We start from the raw sequence: 13,243 nt of genomic DNA, 5'->3' as shown, positions 1-13,243 counted from the left end.
TTGTGACGAAAACGGCAACCGGTTTCGGCTTACTTTCCAAGGAGCTTGTTATCTCATAATATAACAACAAGCTGGGCTTGTATCTGAGCTACTATGGCAGATAATGTGCCAATAGATATTATCCGTTCCCACCAAAATGATCTGGGCCGAGAGAGCACAAAACAGGAACAGAATTTCCATCCACAGCCGGCACCGGATGAAGATGAAGATGAGAAATATAAGCGTGATGTGGCCCCGGACGGTGGCTATGGCTGGGTCTGTGTCGCCTGTGTTTTCTGGATTAATGCGCATACCTGGGGTATTAATAGCGTGAGTCATAAATTTCCGCCTTTTCACTCTCGTCTTACTAACAGGTCTGATATTCAGAGTTATGGAGTCTTTCTGAGCTATTATATCTCAAACGATGTATTCCCCAACACATCTGCCCTATCATACGCCTTCACGGGCGGCTTGAGTATCTCCTGTGCGCTTCTAGTGGCCCCATTAGCCACTTGGATGATCCAAAAATGGGGCACACGACTTGTCCTCAACATTGGCATCTTCCTCGAAACCCTCTCTTTGATAGGGTCCTCGTTCGCAACCCAGAAATGGCACATCTTCCTCAGCCAAGGCGTCTGTTTCGGCTGGGGCATGGGCTTTCTCTTTGTGGGTAGTGTCGGTATCACTCCGCAATGGTTTGATAAGCACCGTGGCGTAGCGATGGGCATCAACGCTGCCGGGTCTGGTCTCGGCGGTCTGATCTACTCCCTCGCAGTGGGCGCCATTATTCCGCGTTACGGGTTGGGCTGGGCTTTCCGCATTTTGGGTATCATTTCTTGCGTCGTGAATCTGGTATGCTGTAACTTGCTCCGGGACCGCAATAAGGCCGTCGGCAGTAGATTCACAGCTTTCCATCTGCCTCTCCTGCGTCGCCCGGAATTTTTGCTCTTCCTCGGGTGGGGCATATTCAGCATGCTTGGCTACGTGGCGCTAATATTCAGTGTTGCCAATTTCGCTCTCTCCGTCGGTCTCTCGTCGCACCAGGGGAGTATTGTCTCGGCGCTGCTCAACCTTGGTCAGGGTCTTGGGCGTCCGTGTGTTGGCATATTCAGTGACCGGCTTGGTCGCATTAATATTGCCACTTTCCTTACCTTCCTCTGTGGTCTATTCTGTCTCGCCATCTGGACTTCTGTTGATAGTATGGGTGTGGTATGTTTCTTCGCCGTTTTGGTTGGCACTGTCGCAGGCACGTATTGGGCTACTGCATCTCCTGTTCTGGCGGAGATCATTGGCATCAGAGACCTGCCTTCCGGCTTAAGCATTAACTGGCTCACGCTTGTTGCTCCTTGCACTGTCTCTGAGGCTATCGCCCTTCAGCTCCGCAGCAATCATGTTGGTGGCGGGACTTCATATCTGCGCGTTCAAATATTTACTGGATTCATGTATTTTGGTGCTTTCTTGTGTTTATGGTTCGTCCGTGGTTGGAAGGTCGGCGAGTTGGAGCGTGCTGAGGGACGTGATTCTGTCGTCCAGCCTGGCCCGTTGATTGGAACCCACGGTGGAAGTGAGAAGCAAAACAGCCCTGTAATTATTTCATCGGCCTTGGAGGCTACTGGAACAGATGCTTCGTTGTGGGCCCCCGTCAGTTTGGTTCGCAGAATGATCACTTTGAAAAAGGTTTAATATAGCTGCATAATACGGAGTACATATATGCCAGACAAAATGAACATACAAAAATAGACAATCGTCTTGTCATTAACTTGATTTGAACACCGTTTTAATACTAGATCTAATCTACATGGATGTAGCTTTTGGTTCATGCCTCCATAACCAGAATCCGGACCCTTCTCTTGCCGGCGCCACGACCCTCTTCCTTGACGGAGCTAACATTGACGCGAACCCGTTGGAAGAGTTCAACTGTCACACTGCGCTCCTTCTCTGAGTGGCCCTTCTCTTCCACACGAAGGGTGTATTCCTCGCTATCAAAGTCCGTGGTGCGGTGAGGAGCTAGCTCCCGCCTCTCAGCGACAGAACGGGCTCCAGATTCACCAGGCAGGACAAAGTCCTCCAGACGAACAACACCTTCAATACCAAAGCGGGGAACGAAGATGACAACACCATTCTCGAACACACGCATCACGTATCCTTCTTCTTCAATACCAGCATCGACACCATCGGCGGCCATCTTCTCTCCACGGGCCTTGAGAGCCTGACCCACGTAGTATTCAATACTAGCGCGGCCGGCATGCTGTGCATTGCGGTGACGGACGTTGATGTTTCGGCAGATGTCCTCTAGCTTGTTGCGGGTGGTGACACCCTCGATGACTGCGTGTCCATCCTCGCCTTCATACCCGATGGCAGAAGCCAATTGTCGGTGAACCATCAGATCGGCATATCGTCGAATGGGCGAAGTAAAGTGGGTGTAGATGGGCGAGGCCAGACCGTAATGACGGAATTCAGATTCGGTAAAGGCACCCGCGCAGAAATATTCAGCAGAGGTCATGCAACGGGTCGCCAAGATACGGACCAGAGTGTTGAAGAATGGGTTCTTGGGATCGACACAGCGGTCCAAGGAATCAGCCAGAGCTCGCGAGCTGGAGACATCAATCTCCATGTTCCGCTTCTTTGACAGTTGGTTTTGAAGCTCCTCGAAATTCTGAGGCGGGGGTGTGGCGTGTCGACGTAGCAAGGCCGTCTGAGAAAAGGACTCGTAGACCTTTGTGCCTACAGTGATATTGGCGAGAAGCATGAACTCCTCGACCAAACTATTTGTGTCAAGCATGGCCTTAGTCTTCACGTCCGTCAAGGGATCGCCCACTTCGTCGCCTTCAGACTCAATACGAACTTCCGGAGAGGCAAGGTTCAAGGCACCAGCGTCCATACGCTTCTGACGGAGAACCTTGGAGAATTTCAAGAGGGTGCGCATGCTTTCAGTCAGCTCGTCCTGCTGTGATTTGTCGTCGATGCGCAACTGAGCTTGTTCGTAACTGAATGCTTCTCGGGAGCGAATGACCGATTTGGTGAAATTCGAAGACACTATCTCGGCATCAGGTGTCACCTCCCATATAACCGAGAAGGCATATCGCTCAACATAGGGCTTGAGAGAGCAAAGGTCTGTACCAAGGAGATGCGGAAGCATGTCGATACGCTTATCGACAAGGTAAACAGTGGTTCCACGAACACTGGCCTCGAGATCCATTGGGTTGTTGGGCTTGACGAAATGCGACACATCCGCAATGTGAACACCAACCTCATAGTTTCCATTTGGTAGGAGACGCGCGTGAAGTGCATCGTCAATATCCTGACAACCGGGTGGATCGATACTGCAAATCAGCAAGTCTCGAAGATCTTTCCGGCCGTTCCAGCCCTTGTCTTCCTTCGAGACAGGTACCTTCCAATCATGTCCTTCGGATGGGAGGCAGTCCAGTACAGATTTCGGGAATGGCTTGTACTGCACGTCGTATTCAAGTAGTAGAGCCTCGGTTTCGGCCCCCTTGGTTTCGAGCTCTCCCAGAGAACGAACGAAGTGACCAGTAGGGTATCTCGAATCGCGGTCCCAAGAATCGATGGTGACAAGGATACGCTGACCGAGAATATCGCCAGCCTGTCTTGTGCGAACTCTGATCTTCGGGATACGCTTGTCCATCGGCAGTAAGAAGACGTTTTGTTGCCGTCTGCCAGAGGCCTGTGAGCCAGTAGAATTCGAGTCAACGTGACCAACGTATTGACGCCAGCTGCGCTTGATCACACCAACAACCTTGGCAGTAGGTTGTGGCTTGCCATCCGAGTTCTTGCCATGGGCCTTTTTGACTTCTTCCTGCAGAGCTTTTCGTTCTCTGTCTGTCACCACAGCCTCGGTCTCCTCAGTATCAGGGTTATCATTACGGGTCACGGCCTCCTCGTCCACAATCTTAGTCGAGGGGCTCTTCCACTGATCCTTTGGCAGTACTTCGACCACAACAGAATCACCTGCAATAGCGCGGTTACTGTTATCACGGCCTAGAATAAGAAGAGGTTTATCGAAAGCTGCGGTCTTGACGGAGGCTTCCAGGTAGTTGTAGGGAGAAACATTGAACACTCCTTGGTGCAATGTTCCGGCTCGCAGGCCAGTTGTGAGTTTTGACATTGAGAAGTATTCAGGGTAGAATAGTTCCCCGCGTGTTGCTTCTTTGGCATCTCGCGCATCCTTTGATTCGCTGATCATATCCAGCAACATCTCGGACCCCTCCAAACCGGAGACATAGTCGGATAGCGACAAGGCCGCAACATTTTCTTCCTTGCATTTCCGGAGATTCTCCTTGTCATCAGTGATGACCACAATTGCCGGAATCGCCTTCTCTTTCTTTCCCTTCTTTGCTGATTGTTGTAGATGGGAACTGTACCAACTTGCTACCATGCGCACAGCGCGATCATTCCTATCGTTGATTGTTTCCTCCGGACCTCTCCGAACATGAGTCTCTCGGCGGAATTCATTGAAAAAGAGGTAGAAGCGCTTTTCGTCTGATTTGACGAGGGCCAGAAGACGGTTGTAGAGTGGTAGGGATCGGTTTCTCAATTCCTCGAGGACGGTCTGGAGGACAATCACATCGTAAAAGGCCCCAGTGTGCTCAAAAAGATCCATTCCATTAAGTAGCGCATTTGTATCTGGAACAAGGTAGTGGCCTCGTGGAAATGCCGTTGTGCCGGCGGGGCGATCGGATAGGATGAACGGCGCAACTGTTTCGTATTAGCAACTTGCTTGACCACAGTAATGGTTTCCTTACTATTTCCATTAGCATCAGCTGGCGCAATCGTCGGGCATTGTGAGCAGAGCTTGGAAGAGCAAGGAATATCTTCTCTCAAATAGAGCTCGCGGACAATCTTTTGCACCTTTCCACTTTTCGTGGACCTAACGAAGACCTTGCTGGTGACATTTGCGGCCTGCGGGTTGGCAGACAAGTCCCTCCTTAAACTCTTCATTGCGGCGATTAGGATTCTGCCGTCTAGCAGTTGTTGAATATGTCAAAACCTGTGTGTCTTGTGAAAGATCCGAGGTGAGAGTCTTGGCGGAAGAAAGGTTATCGCTGATCATCGCGATAACTAGCTGAGTCAGCATACGGGCACCTGGGCAGCCCTGGAGGTCGTCACTTTGGGGTCAAAAGATGCCATTTGATTACTACAACAAACGTTTTTTTTTCTTTTTCGTAAAGAACTTGCTTCCAGACTTCTTTCTGATTCTGAAATCTAAACACTATGGTTCTAGCGGTATGTGCACTATCGAACGGGCGCGAGCCACTTGGCTAATAACCTACTTTGATATAGGCCGTGGGGCAGCTATGCTCGACTAGCAACATCACGTTAAATCTAGCTCAGTGCAAAGTGCTGGTTCAAAAGGCAGCAGCAGCAGGCGCCAAGGTGATATTCATATATTCTAATGCCAACTCTCCGATAGACAGCTCATATATGTTAGGTGTTGTTTCTCCCCGAGGCATCGGACTATATCGCATCCTCGGCAGAGCAATCATACTCCCTCGCCCAGTCTCAAGAGAGGGCTAGTTTTGTCTCGTCCTTACAGAGAGATGCCAAGGAGCACAGCATCCACATCAATGTTGGGATTCATGAAGTAGCTTCTGAAACCAGGCTCAAGAATTCATTGATTTGGATCGACGACAAGGGAATCATTACCCAAAACTACCAGAAAATCCATCTATTCGACGTTGATATCAAAGATGGGCCTGTACTCAAGGAGAGCGCGTAAGATTTCTTGTTTTTATTCTTATACAAAGATCTCACAGTTAACTTATTATTCCACCCAGGAGCGTCCAGCCGGGACAACAAATTCCAAGGCCATTTGAAACACCTATAGGGCGTGTTGGCCTAAGCATTTGTTTTGATGTAAGTACAATGCATGTTGACATTATATCGGACATCAGACTGTTCAGCTTCTTACTCTTGCCGGATCACCTAGTTGCGTTTTCCAGAGATCAGCCTGGCATTGAGGCGACAGAATGCTGAAATCATCACATACCCATCAGCATTCACTGTTCCGACTGGCAAGGCTCATTGGGAGCCTTTGCTACGAGCACGGGCCATCGAGACCCAGTCGTACGTGATTGCAGCTGCGCAGGCAGGCCCCCATAATGAGAAGAGACAAAGCTACGGTCATTCTATTATCATCAACCCTTGGGGTGAAGTAGTAGCAAAGCTGGGAGATGAGCACCATGAACCACAAATTGCGACTGCCGATATTGATCTCGATCTTGTGGCAAAGATTAGGCGTGAAATGCCGTTGCTTCGGAGAAATGATCTATATCCAGAGATTTGAGAACCCTGCGTGAACAGCGAGGCGGCGAATGCCTCTTTTTCAGTACAATTCGCAAGGAGCCTATTATATATCAACTTTCATGCGGTTTAACTTCAATCATTTCATGATGTACTCAGTGCGAATTATAAGCATTTTTTTGCGACCGGAGCACCTATAACCAACATGACGGAAAGAAACTTCGAAAAGTGTAAAGTGATACAACAAGGAACAAACGAAAATAGATGAGCATGCAAAAAACCTGTCTAAGAACGAGACCGGAACATCATATCTGCCGTCGCAGGTAGTACAGGCATAAATCGAAATAGTCCCTCTTTGATCTCTATGTACAGCGTACAAATTTGGCGTTTATTTCTTGACCTTGTCAGGATCCTCGAGAATGCCCTCAGCTTCCAGTCTCCGTCGGGCCTCCTCGAGAGCCCATGTTTGTATACTATTGCAATCGTCAGTCTTCCAGTTGTGCGAGGAGCACAGACGCCAATAACGAGGCGCGAGATATGGATTATACGTACGAGGTATCAGGCTTGAAAACATATGCGACACCAGCGACCAAAAAGCTTCCAATGAATCCGTAGTACCAAATGTTCTCCCAGCCTTCCTTCACGTACTTCTGGCCGGGCTTGATACCGAACAGCCAGCCAGTGGGGGGATCATAGTGATCACCGTGGTCCGCGGCACGCAGACTGGATCGAGTTGAGAATGCCTGAGTGTTCTGGGGCTGGCGAGGCAGGCAGCGCACCCGGAGGATGTGCGACAATGGCCGGGCAGTCATCTTGAAGATGGGGGTGAAGGAGGGTTGAGGCCGATCGAATGAACACGGGCGTGCGATAAAATTGGTGGAAGTCACAAGGGTCAGAATATCCGATTAGATTCAGGTAGCAAGAATAGTCTCAATTGATATGTTGCCTCTTGCAGGAGAGTGGAGGGGTGGTTCGGCGGGTTGATGTCGAAGCCGTAAAAGGCCGGGAAGCTGTCCAGTTATTGCGCTAGTCTACTTTGGGGCAATTTTCTTGTCCGCCTTTACACCCGTTATTTGAGGCAGATATATGCGCTTCTGCCTTGGAAAATAGGTGTCAGCACTACACACGCGACGCGTTCTTATCACTTCTTCCCCATGCCGCCAGCAAGGCGCTGGACTCGCCATTCGTTTCATTTTTCCATATGCACGAACATCCAAAGTAATTAAACCGGTAAATACCCTCTTTTAACTGGTGTGTTTCATCTCAAACCCCAATGCATCCCCATTTCTGACGTTGTCCTGCTCCAGCTTCCCGCGGAATGTATCCTTACCAATTTTGAACGCGTCATTGAATATTTCCGAATGGAAGCAATGGCAGCAAACAATGCATACCCTATATCTTCAAACTCACGAACAAAATTGAACGCTTTTCGCTTCCAAGAGAACGAGGTAGTTCCCGACGACGCTACTTTGGAAGACGAGACGAAATCAGTTAATGGAAGCAAAGAACATAAAAACACAGGCACCAACGGTGTGACAGGTCTGATGCAAGCGTCATCTGACAAAGGATGCCCTCCGTCTCGCGAAGCTCAAGCACCGGAACCCCAAGTACAAGAATCAAAGCCGATTAAAGAATGTCCTCAGACTCCAGGAAACAAGATACCTCTGGCAGACTTAATCAGTAATGCCGAGGATTCGTTTGATCCCGCACCAGGCCCGGAGGTAACACCAGTTGAGCATGTCATCTGGCAGCATGTGCCTGCCAGCTCGAACCCAGACAGCTCATCCCAGACCCCAGTGGGCCGTCGCAGAAAACGCCAGCACAGTTCTTCGCCTGCTGGCTCTCCCTCGAACGGGAATAAGAAAAAGGCGCAAAAAGAAGCCCTTGATCTTCATGCAATGCAAGCCCTCTTCAAGACACCACAGCATGACATGGCTGCTGATTTGTGGAACAACTACATGGATAAAAACATGGTCAATGGTCCGGATGATCTTCCACCGCCGCGGCTCGCAAATCTTCTTTCCTCATCGCCTCAGACACCAGGTTCGGGCAGAACAAGTCGAGATTCCTCGGGGCTAAGACGCGCAATTAGCTGCACTACCGATTTCCCCACCTCTCGGACAAAACGACGACGAGTCAATCGACTAGATGTTGGTCCCAACCGCGGCATGTTTCAACGAACCAGCAGCAATGTCGAATCTGGGAACCCTAAGTCCTCAAGGATCAACTATCTTATGGAGAAGATTGAGAAAAGTATACACATGGCCCCTGCCGAGACGGGTCCACCTGGATCGTCGCCTCTGCGCCAACATATGGATACGCGAAGGTGTCGATCGTCTTCACCCACAAAGGACCATAGGCTTCACAAAGCCGATGAAGAAGTCGATGAATCCCCATGTGGCGTATCGCCCGAGAAAGTAAGACTTGGGAAACTGCCCGTTCTTCAAGAGTCGTCCTCCGAGTTCGGAGACGATGATCTTGACCAAGATCTGATGGACCTAGTCGGTGCTTCTGAGGATCCTTTTATCGAGCCGGCACATGCATCAGATGAGTTTGCTTCGCTGGGATCTTCTAGCTGGGCTGTTCTTGCCGCAGAAAAGTCTCGGTCATGGCAGCCCAAAGAGAATTCAATCCTCGACAGCAAACCTCCCATACCCCATAACACTACGATTAACGAAAGAAAACGCGATGAGTTTGATGACTTTGAAGATGAATATGATGATCTACCCGACAACCTACAGGAAATACTTGCAAAGTGCGATACAAAGCCCGTCCCGGTCAATTCATCAAAGCCAGCCACTACTGGGCCACTATCTTTGCAGAGGTTAGAGGCAATGGATGACTCGGTGAAGGAGAGTATGCATAGCAAGCCCCCGACTGTCGCACCTGTCAAAGCTGAGGTGGCATCATCGGATGATGAGTTTGATGATGATTTTGATCTGGAGGCCATTGAGCAAACTATGAAGCAAGCAGGTGAAGGAGGACCGGCTCATGTTAGTCACTCTTAGTGGATTAATCTCTAAATATATGCTAAGACAGTCAAAACAAATAGAACCTAAAAGGACGACAAGCTATCAAACGTTACCACATCGTTGACATCATGAAGAGCACATATGTTACTCCGAAAGGACGTACTCAGCCAGAGCAGGTCAGACACCTTGCCTTTGCCTCGGATATAGTCCCGTGCGCTGACTTTAAGTACAGTGTTTGCTAGTTGAAGACGAGAAAACCCGAGACCGCAAGACGATAGTGTTGCGAGAGTCATGGCTTGACACTCCCTGCAGCAAGGACTCGTATATCCACCTGGTAGGGCACTTCAACGCAGCCGGTCAATGCGTTGTGGATAACTTGAACCATATGATCATTCTTCACCCCGACCATCTTATTTCTGCTACGGTCGTAGCAGACTCGATAGACTGTCAGCGACGAGCTGTCCTTCAAGATCGAGTCAAAGTCATTTCTGCACTCGAGCGACCGCAAGCCTTCGGAGTGTTTTTCCACGAAGTCTTTCAAGAAGCCCTCAAAGCGAATCAATGGGATATGGTGTCATTGAAGGCCTTGGTCGAAACCGTCATGGGCAGACACATTGAAGAGCTGTACTCGATTCAAATGAGTATCCCAGAAGCTGTTGAATATCTCATGAGCAGGATGCCTGCTGTTCTCGACTGGGCAGATGCTTTCTTGCATCTCAAGCCACAGGTATGTCTCACGGCCGATGGAGGCTTCTTTCAGCCAAGAAACCTTGCTAATCAAGATCAATAGACCAAATCGATGGTTGAAGATCGCAATAGCTCTAAGCTGAATCTGAGTATCAACAAACTGCTTGAGGTAGAGGAGCACATCTGGTCCCCAATGTATGGCCTCAAAGGCAATATCGATGCGACAGTACAAGTCGCTTGTCGCGAAGATAACATGGAGAAAACCCTGGTGGTGCCGCTGGAACTCAAGACTGGACGAAGGGATACAAACCAGTCACATAGGGCTCAAACAGCTCTCTACACTCTACTCCTGTCAGATCGTTATGGTAGGTAGTGGAATATTCTCTCGAGCTCGCAAAGCTCCTTCGGCTAGTTAATTGCTTGCTAAAAAATCGTTGCAGACATCGATGTTACATTTGGGCTTCTTTACTACCTTGAGTTAACGAAAACTTTCAGTATCCGTGGGGTCCGGCACGAACTACTCCAGATGATCCAGGTGCGCAATCACCTCGCTGGCTATATTCGTGAAAGGGAGCAGCTTCCACCAATGTTGAAGAAAGCTCGTCAATGTATTCGATGCTATGCTAAGACTCCTTGCCTCATCTATCACAAGCTCTCCGAGGATGGTGATGGCGAGACCAGCGCACTTGGCGAGGATTTCGATGCAGCTGTCGGTCATCTGAACGACGGTGATCGCGACTTCTTTCGTAAATGGGATGAACTTTTGACTAAAGAAGAAGGCAATCTCGTGAAGTTCCGGCGAGAACTTTGGACGTTGCTAAGCAGCGAGCGAGAAGCCTTGGGCCGATGCTTCGGGGACGTCGTTATAGATCCAAACTCTGTGTATGAGGAGAACACTGGGGCAAAGATAAATCGCTGTCATTACACGTTCGTCAAAAGACAAGCGCCTCCTGGTTTCTCCTTTGCTGCATCTCAAATATCTGTCGGTGAACCGATTGTCGTTTCAGATGAAAAGGGCCATTTTGCTCTCGCCAACGGATACGTGGTGAATGCTAGTTCGTCACACATCGAGGTTGCCGTGGACCGGAAACTTCACAATGCACGATCAAAGACGGCTGGTTTCGATGCAGTCACAAATCAGTCTTTCAGAGGAATCATGGAGATTGGAAAAGAAGAGCCTGCTGCTCTAAAAAACCCATATGAGCAGCTCGTTTATCGGATCGATAAAGATGAGTTTAGCAATGGCATGGCCATCGTTCGAAACAACCTCATCTGTATGATGGATAAAGACCTGTTCCAAGCGAGGCAGCTTCGACGGCTCATTGTTGAGGGGCAAGCCCCCGCCTTCAAGACGACCTCATCTTCATACACGATCTCCGATCCTGGCAACCTCAATGTTGATCAAAGACAAGCCATTGACAAAGTAATGAGTGCCAAAGACTATGCTCTTGTCCTTGGAATGCCTGGGACTGGAAAAACCACAACCATTGCCCACATCATTAGGGCCCTTGTCGCACAAGGCAAGAGTGTTCTTCTTACATCTTACACCCACACTGCAGTTGACAACATCTTGCTGAAGATTCGAGACGACGGCATTCGTGTGCTGCGTATAGGTGCGACCGTCAAAATTCATCCAGACGTTCAGGAATTTGCCGATCTTGCCGCAATCCCGAAATCAACCATTGAAGAACTCAAGGATTCATATGAAAAGCCGCAGGTCGTTGCCACTACATGCCTCGGAGTCAACCATAACATTTTCAACCAACGCATCTTTGACTATTGTATTGTCGACGAGGCGTCACAGATCACGCTGCCAGTCTGTCTCGGCCCGATTCGTATGGCAAGGACTTTCATCCTAGTCGGTGATCACTATCAATTGCCGCCGCTTGTGCAGAATAAAGCCGCCCAGGAAGGAGGACTTGACGTCAGTCTCTTCAAACTACTCTCGGATGCACAGCCGGATTCAGTTGTCAATCTAGAGCACCAGTACCGCATGTGTGAGGAAATCATGCTACTTTCCAATACCCTGATCTACTCAGGCCGTCTCAAATGTGGCACGCCGCAGGTGGCCGCCCGATCGTTAGACATACCCAACATCAACGCCCTCGAGAAATTCCATGTCGAGGACTTGAGCCATGCTCAGTCACAGTCCCAACGGGAACTCTGCCCGGATTCTCCCAGTAGCCCCTGCTGGCTCCGAGACTTACTCACGCCATCTGCAAAAACGCGCCTAGTCAACACCGATCCCATTGGCCCTGCAGCCCTCGAGATAGCACAGGGAAATCGTGTCGTGAATCACATGGAGGTTTTCCTCTGCTCGCAACTCGTGGAGTCATTCATTGCCTGTGGTATTCCTGCGCGCAACATTGGTGTGATCACATTCTACCGCAGTCAACTCTCGCTCCTTCGCCAGAGCCTACGGCACTACACCCCAGATCTGGAAATGCATACTACAGACAAGTTCCAAGGCCGTGACAAAGAGATCATTATCCTCAGCTGCGTCCGCAGTAACGCCGAAAAAAACGTTGGCGAGCTCCTGCGTGACTGGCGTCGTGTCAACGTCGCCTTTACCCGCGCTCAGACTAAGCTCCTTGTTGTCGGCAGCAGATCTACCCTTCATGATGGTAATGAGCTCCTCTGCAAATATGTGCGCCTGGTAGAAAGTAAAGGCTGGGTATATAACTTGCCCAGCGGAGCAATAGACAAGCATTTCTTCCCTTCTTGTACTACACAGTCGCAGCTCATGTCTCCGGGCGTGGTCCTGACTCCCGGCTCTGCCAAGGGCAAAGGCAAGGGCAAGAACAAATCACCTTCTACTTGTTCTTCTCGTGAACCACTAAGCCCACTGGGCTCCCGACAAGCAGCGCCTGGCCTTCAAAAGCCTTTAAAGACGGGCGCAAAGTTGTTCAATGGCACGAATGTGGTTGGGAATCGGCCCATCCTGCGAGACATAGTGAATGATCTGATGGGGTAGCATAACATGTTTCAAGGTTCTTGTTTCTGTGTTTCAAATGCAAATCGAGCCGTTTTCCTGTCTTATCATCTCACTCGAGTTGGGGTGCCGATACGGCCATTCGTCTTACAATGTATGCAACTTTTTGGGCTCAGCAATTACACTGAGTACCTGTATGTTTCAATTTTGATTAGCACTGCAGCCTATTGGTTAGTGGCTGTGAAATGTGGTTATACACTGGGATTTTATTTCTTCCATTGGAGATAGAGCACCGTAGTCCGCAAAAGCAACACGCAAGATGCTCAATGTTAGCCTCTCAGTTAAGAGAATTTACAGTGGAATTTGATAAAAGAGCAATTGATTCATGTAGGCTACAATCCATGTGTACCTA

At 49.4% G+C, this 13,243-nt stretch overlaps 5 protein-coding genes across 5 annotated transcripts; 3 read left to right on the top strand and 2 right to left on the bottom strand.

Moving 5' to 3' along the window:
* Positions 1-93: 93 nt before the first annotated feature.
* On the top strand, positions 94-1,662 carry N7479_002120 (MCT family MFS transporter; the record flags this gene model as incomplete). The annotated part of the gene is made up of 2 exons (XM_057249817.1): positions 94-309; positions 367-1,662. The coding sequence occupies 2 exons, from the start codon at positions 94-96 to the stop codon at positions 1,660-1,662; spliced, it is 1,512 nt and encodes a 503-aa protein (XP_057114249.1).
* Positions 1,663-1,795: 133 nt separating this feature from the next.
* On the bottom strand, positions 1,796-4,938 carry N7479_002119 (exosome catalytic subunit DIS3; the record flags this gene model as incomplete). Its single annotated transcript, XM_057249816.1, has 2 exons — positions 1,796-4,695; positions 4,743-4,938. The coding sequence occupies 2 exons, from the start codon at positions 4,936-4,938 to the stop codon at positions 1,796-1,798; spliced, it is 3,096 nt and encodes a 1,031-aa protein (XP_057114248.1).
* A 273-nt stretch (positions 4,939-5,211) lies between these two features.
* On the top strand, positions 5,212-6,283 carry N7479_002118 (carbon-nitrogen hydrolase family protein; the record flags this gene model as incomplete). Its single annotated transcript, XM_057249815.1, has 5 exons — positions 5,212-5,223; positions 5,281-5,373; positions 5,429-5,712; positions 5,775-5,853; positions 5,927-6,283. The coding sequence occupies 5 exons, from the start codon at positions 5,212-5,214 to the stop codon at positions 6,281-6,283; spliced, it is 825 nt and encodes a 274-aa protein (XP_057114247.1).
* A 345-nt stretch (positions 6,284-6,628) lies between these two features.
* Positions 6,629-7,052, bottom strand: N7479_002117 (uncharacterized protein; the record flags this gene model as incomplete). The annotated part of the gene is made up of 2 exons (XM_057249814.1): positions 6,629-6,713; positions 6,793-7,052. 2 exons carry the CDS (start codon positions 7,050-7,052, stop codon positions 6,629-6,631), a joined length of 345 nt encoding a protein of 114 aa, XP_057114246.1.
* Positions 7,053-7,601: 549 nt separating this feature from the next.
* N7479_002116 (bifunctional ATP-dependent DNA helicase/ssDNA endodeoxyribonuclease DNA2) lies at positions 7,602-12,873 on the top strand (the record flags this gene model as incomplete). The annotated part of the gene is made up of 5 exons (XM_057249813.1): positions 7,602-9,233; positions 9,293-9,388; positions 9,445-9,939; positions 10,003-10,264; positions 10,340-12,873. The coding sequence occupies 5 exons, from the start codon at positions 7,602-7,604 to the stop codon at positions 12,871-12,873; spliced, it is 5,019 nt and encodes a 1,672-aa protein (XP_057114245.1).
* Between the last annotated feature and the right edge of the window lie 370 nt (positions 12,874-13,243).

Source organism: Penicillium vulpinum, assembly GCF_028829585.1.
Source record: "Penicillium vulpinum strain IBT 29486 chromosome Unknown utg000001l_segment0_segment0, whole genome shotgun sequence".
In the NCBI taxonomy this organism is placed as follows: Eukaryota; Fungi; Ascomycota; class Eurotiomycetes; order Eurotiales; family Aspergillaceae; genus Penicillium; species Penicillium vulpinum.
The sequence above is the reverse complement of the archived record's forward strand: the minus strand, read 5'-3'. Positions and strand labels throughout refer to the sequence as shown.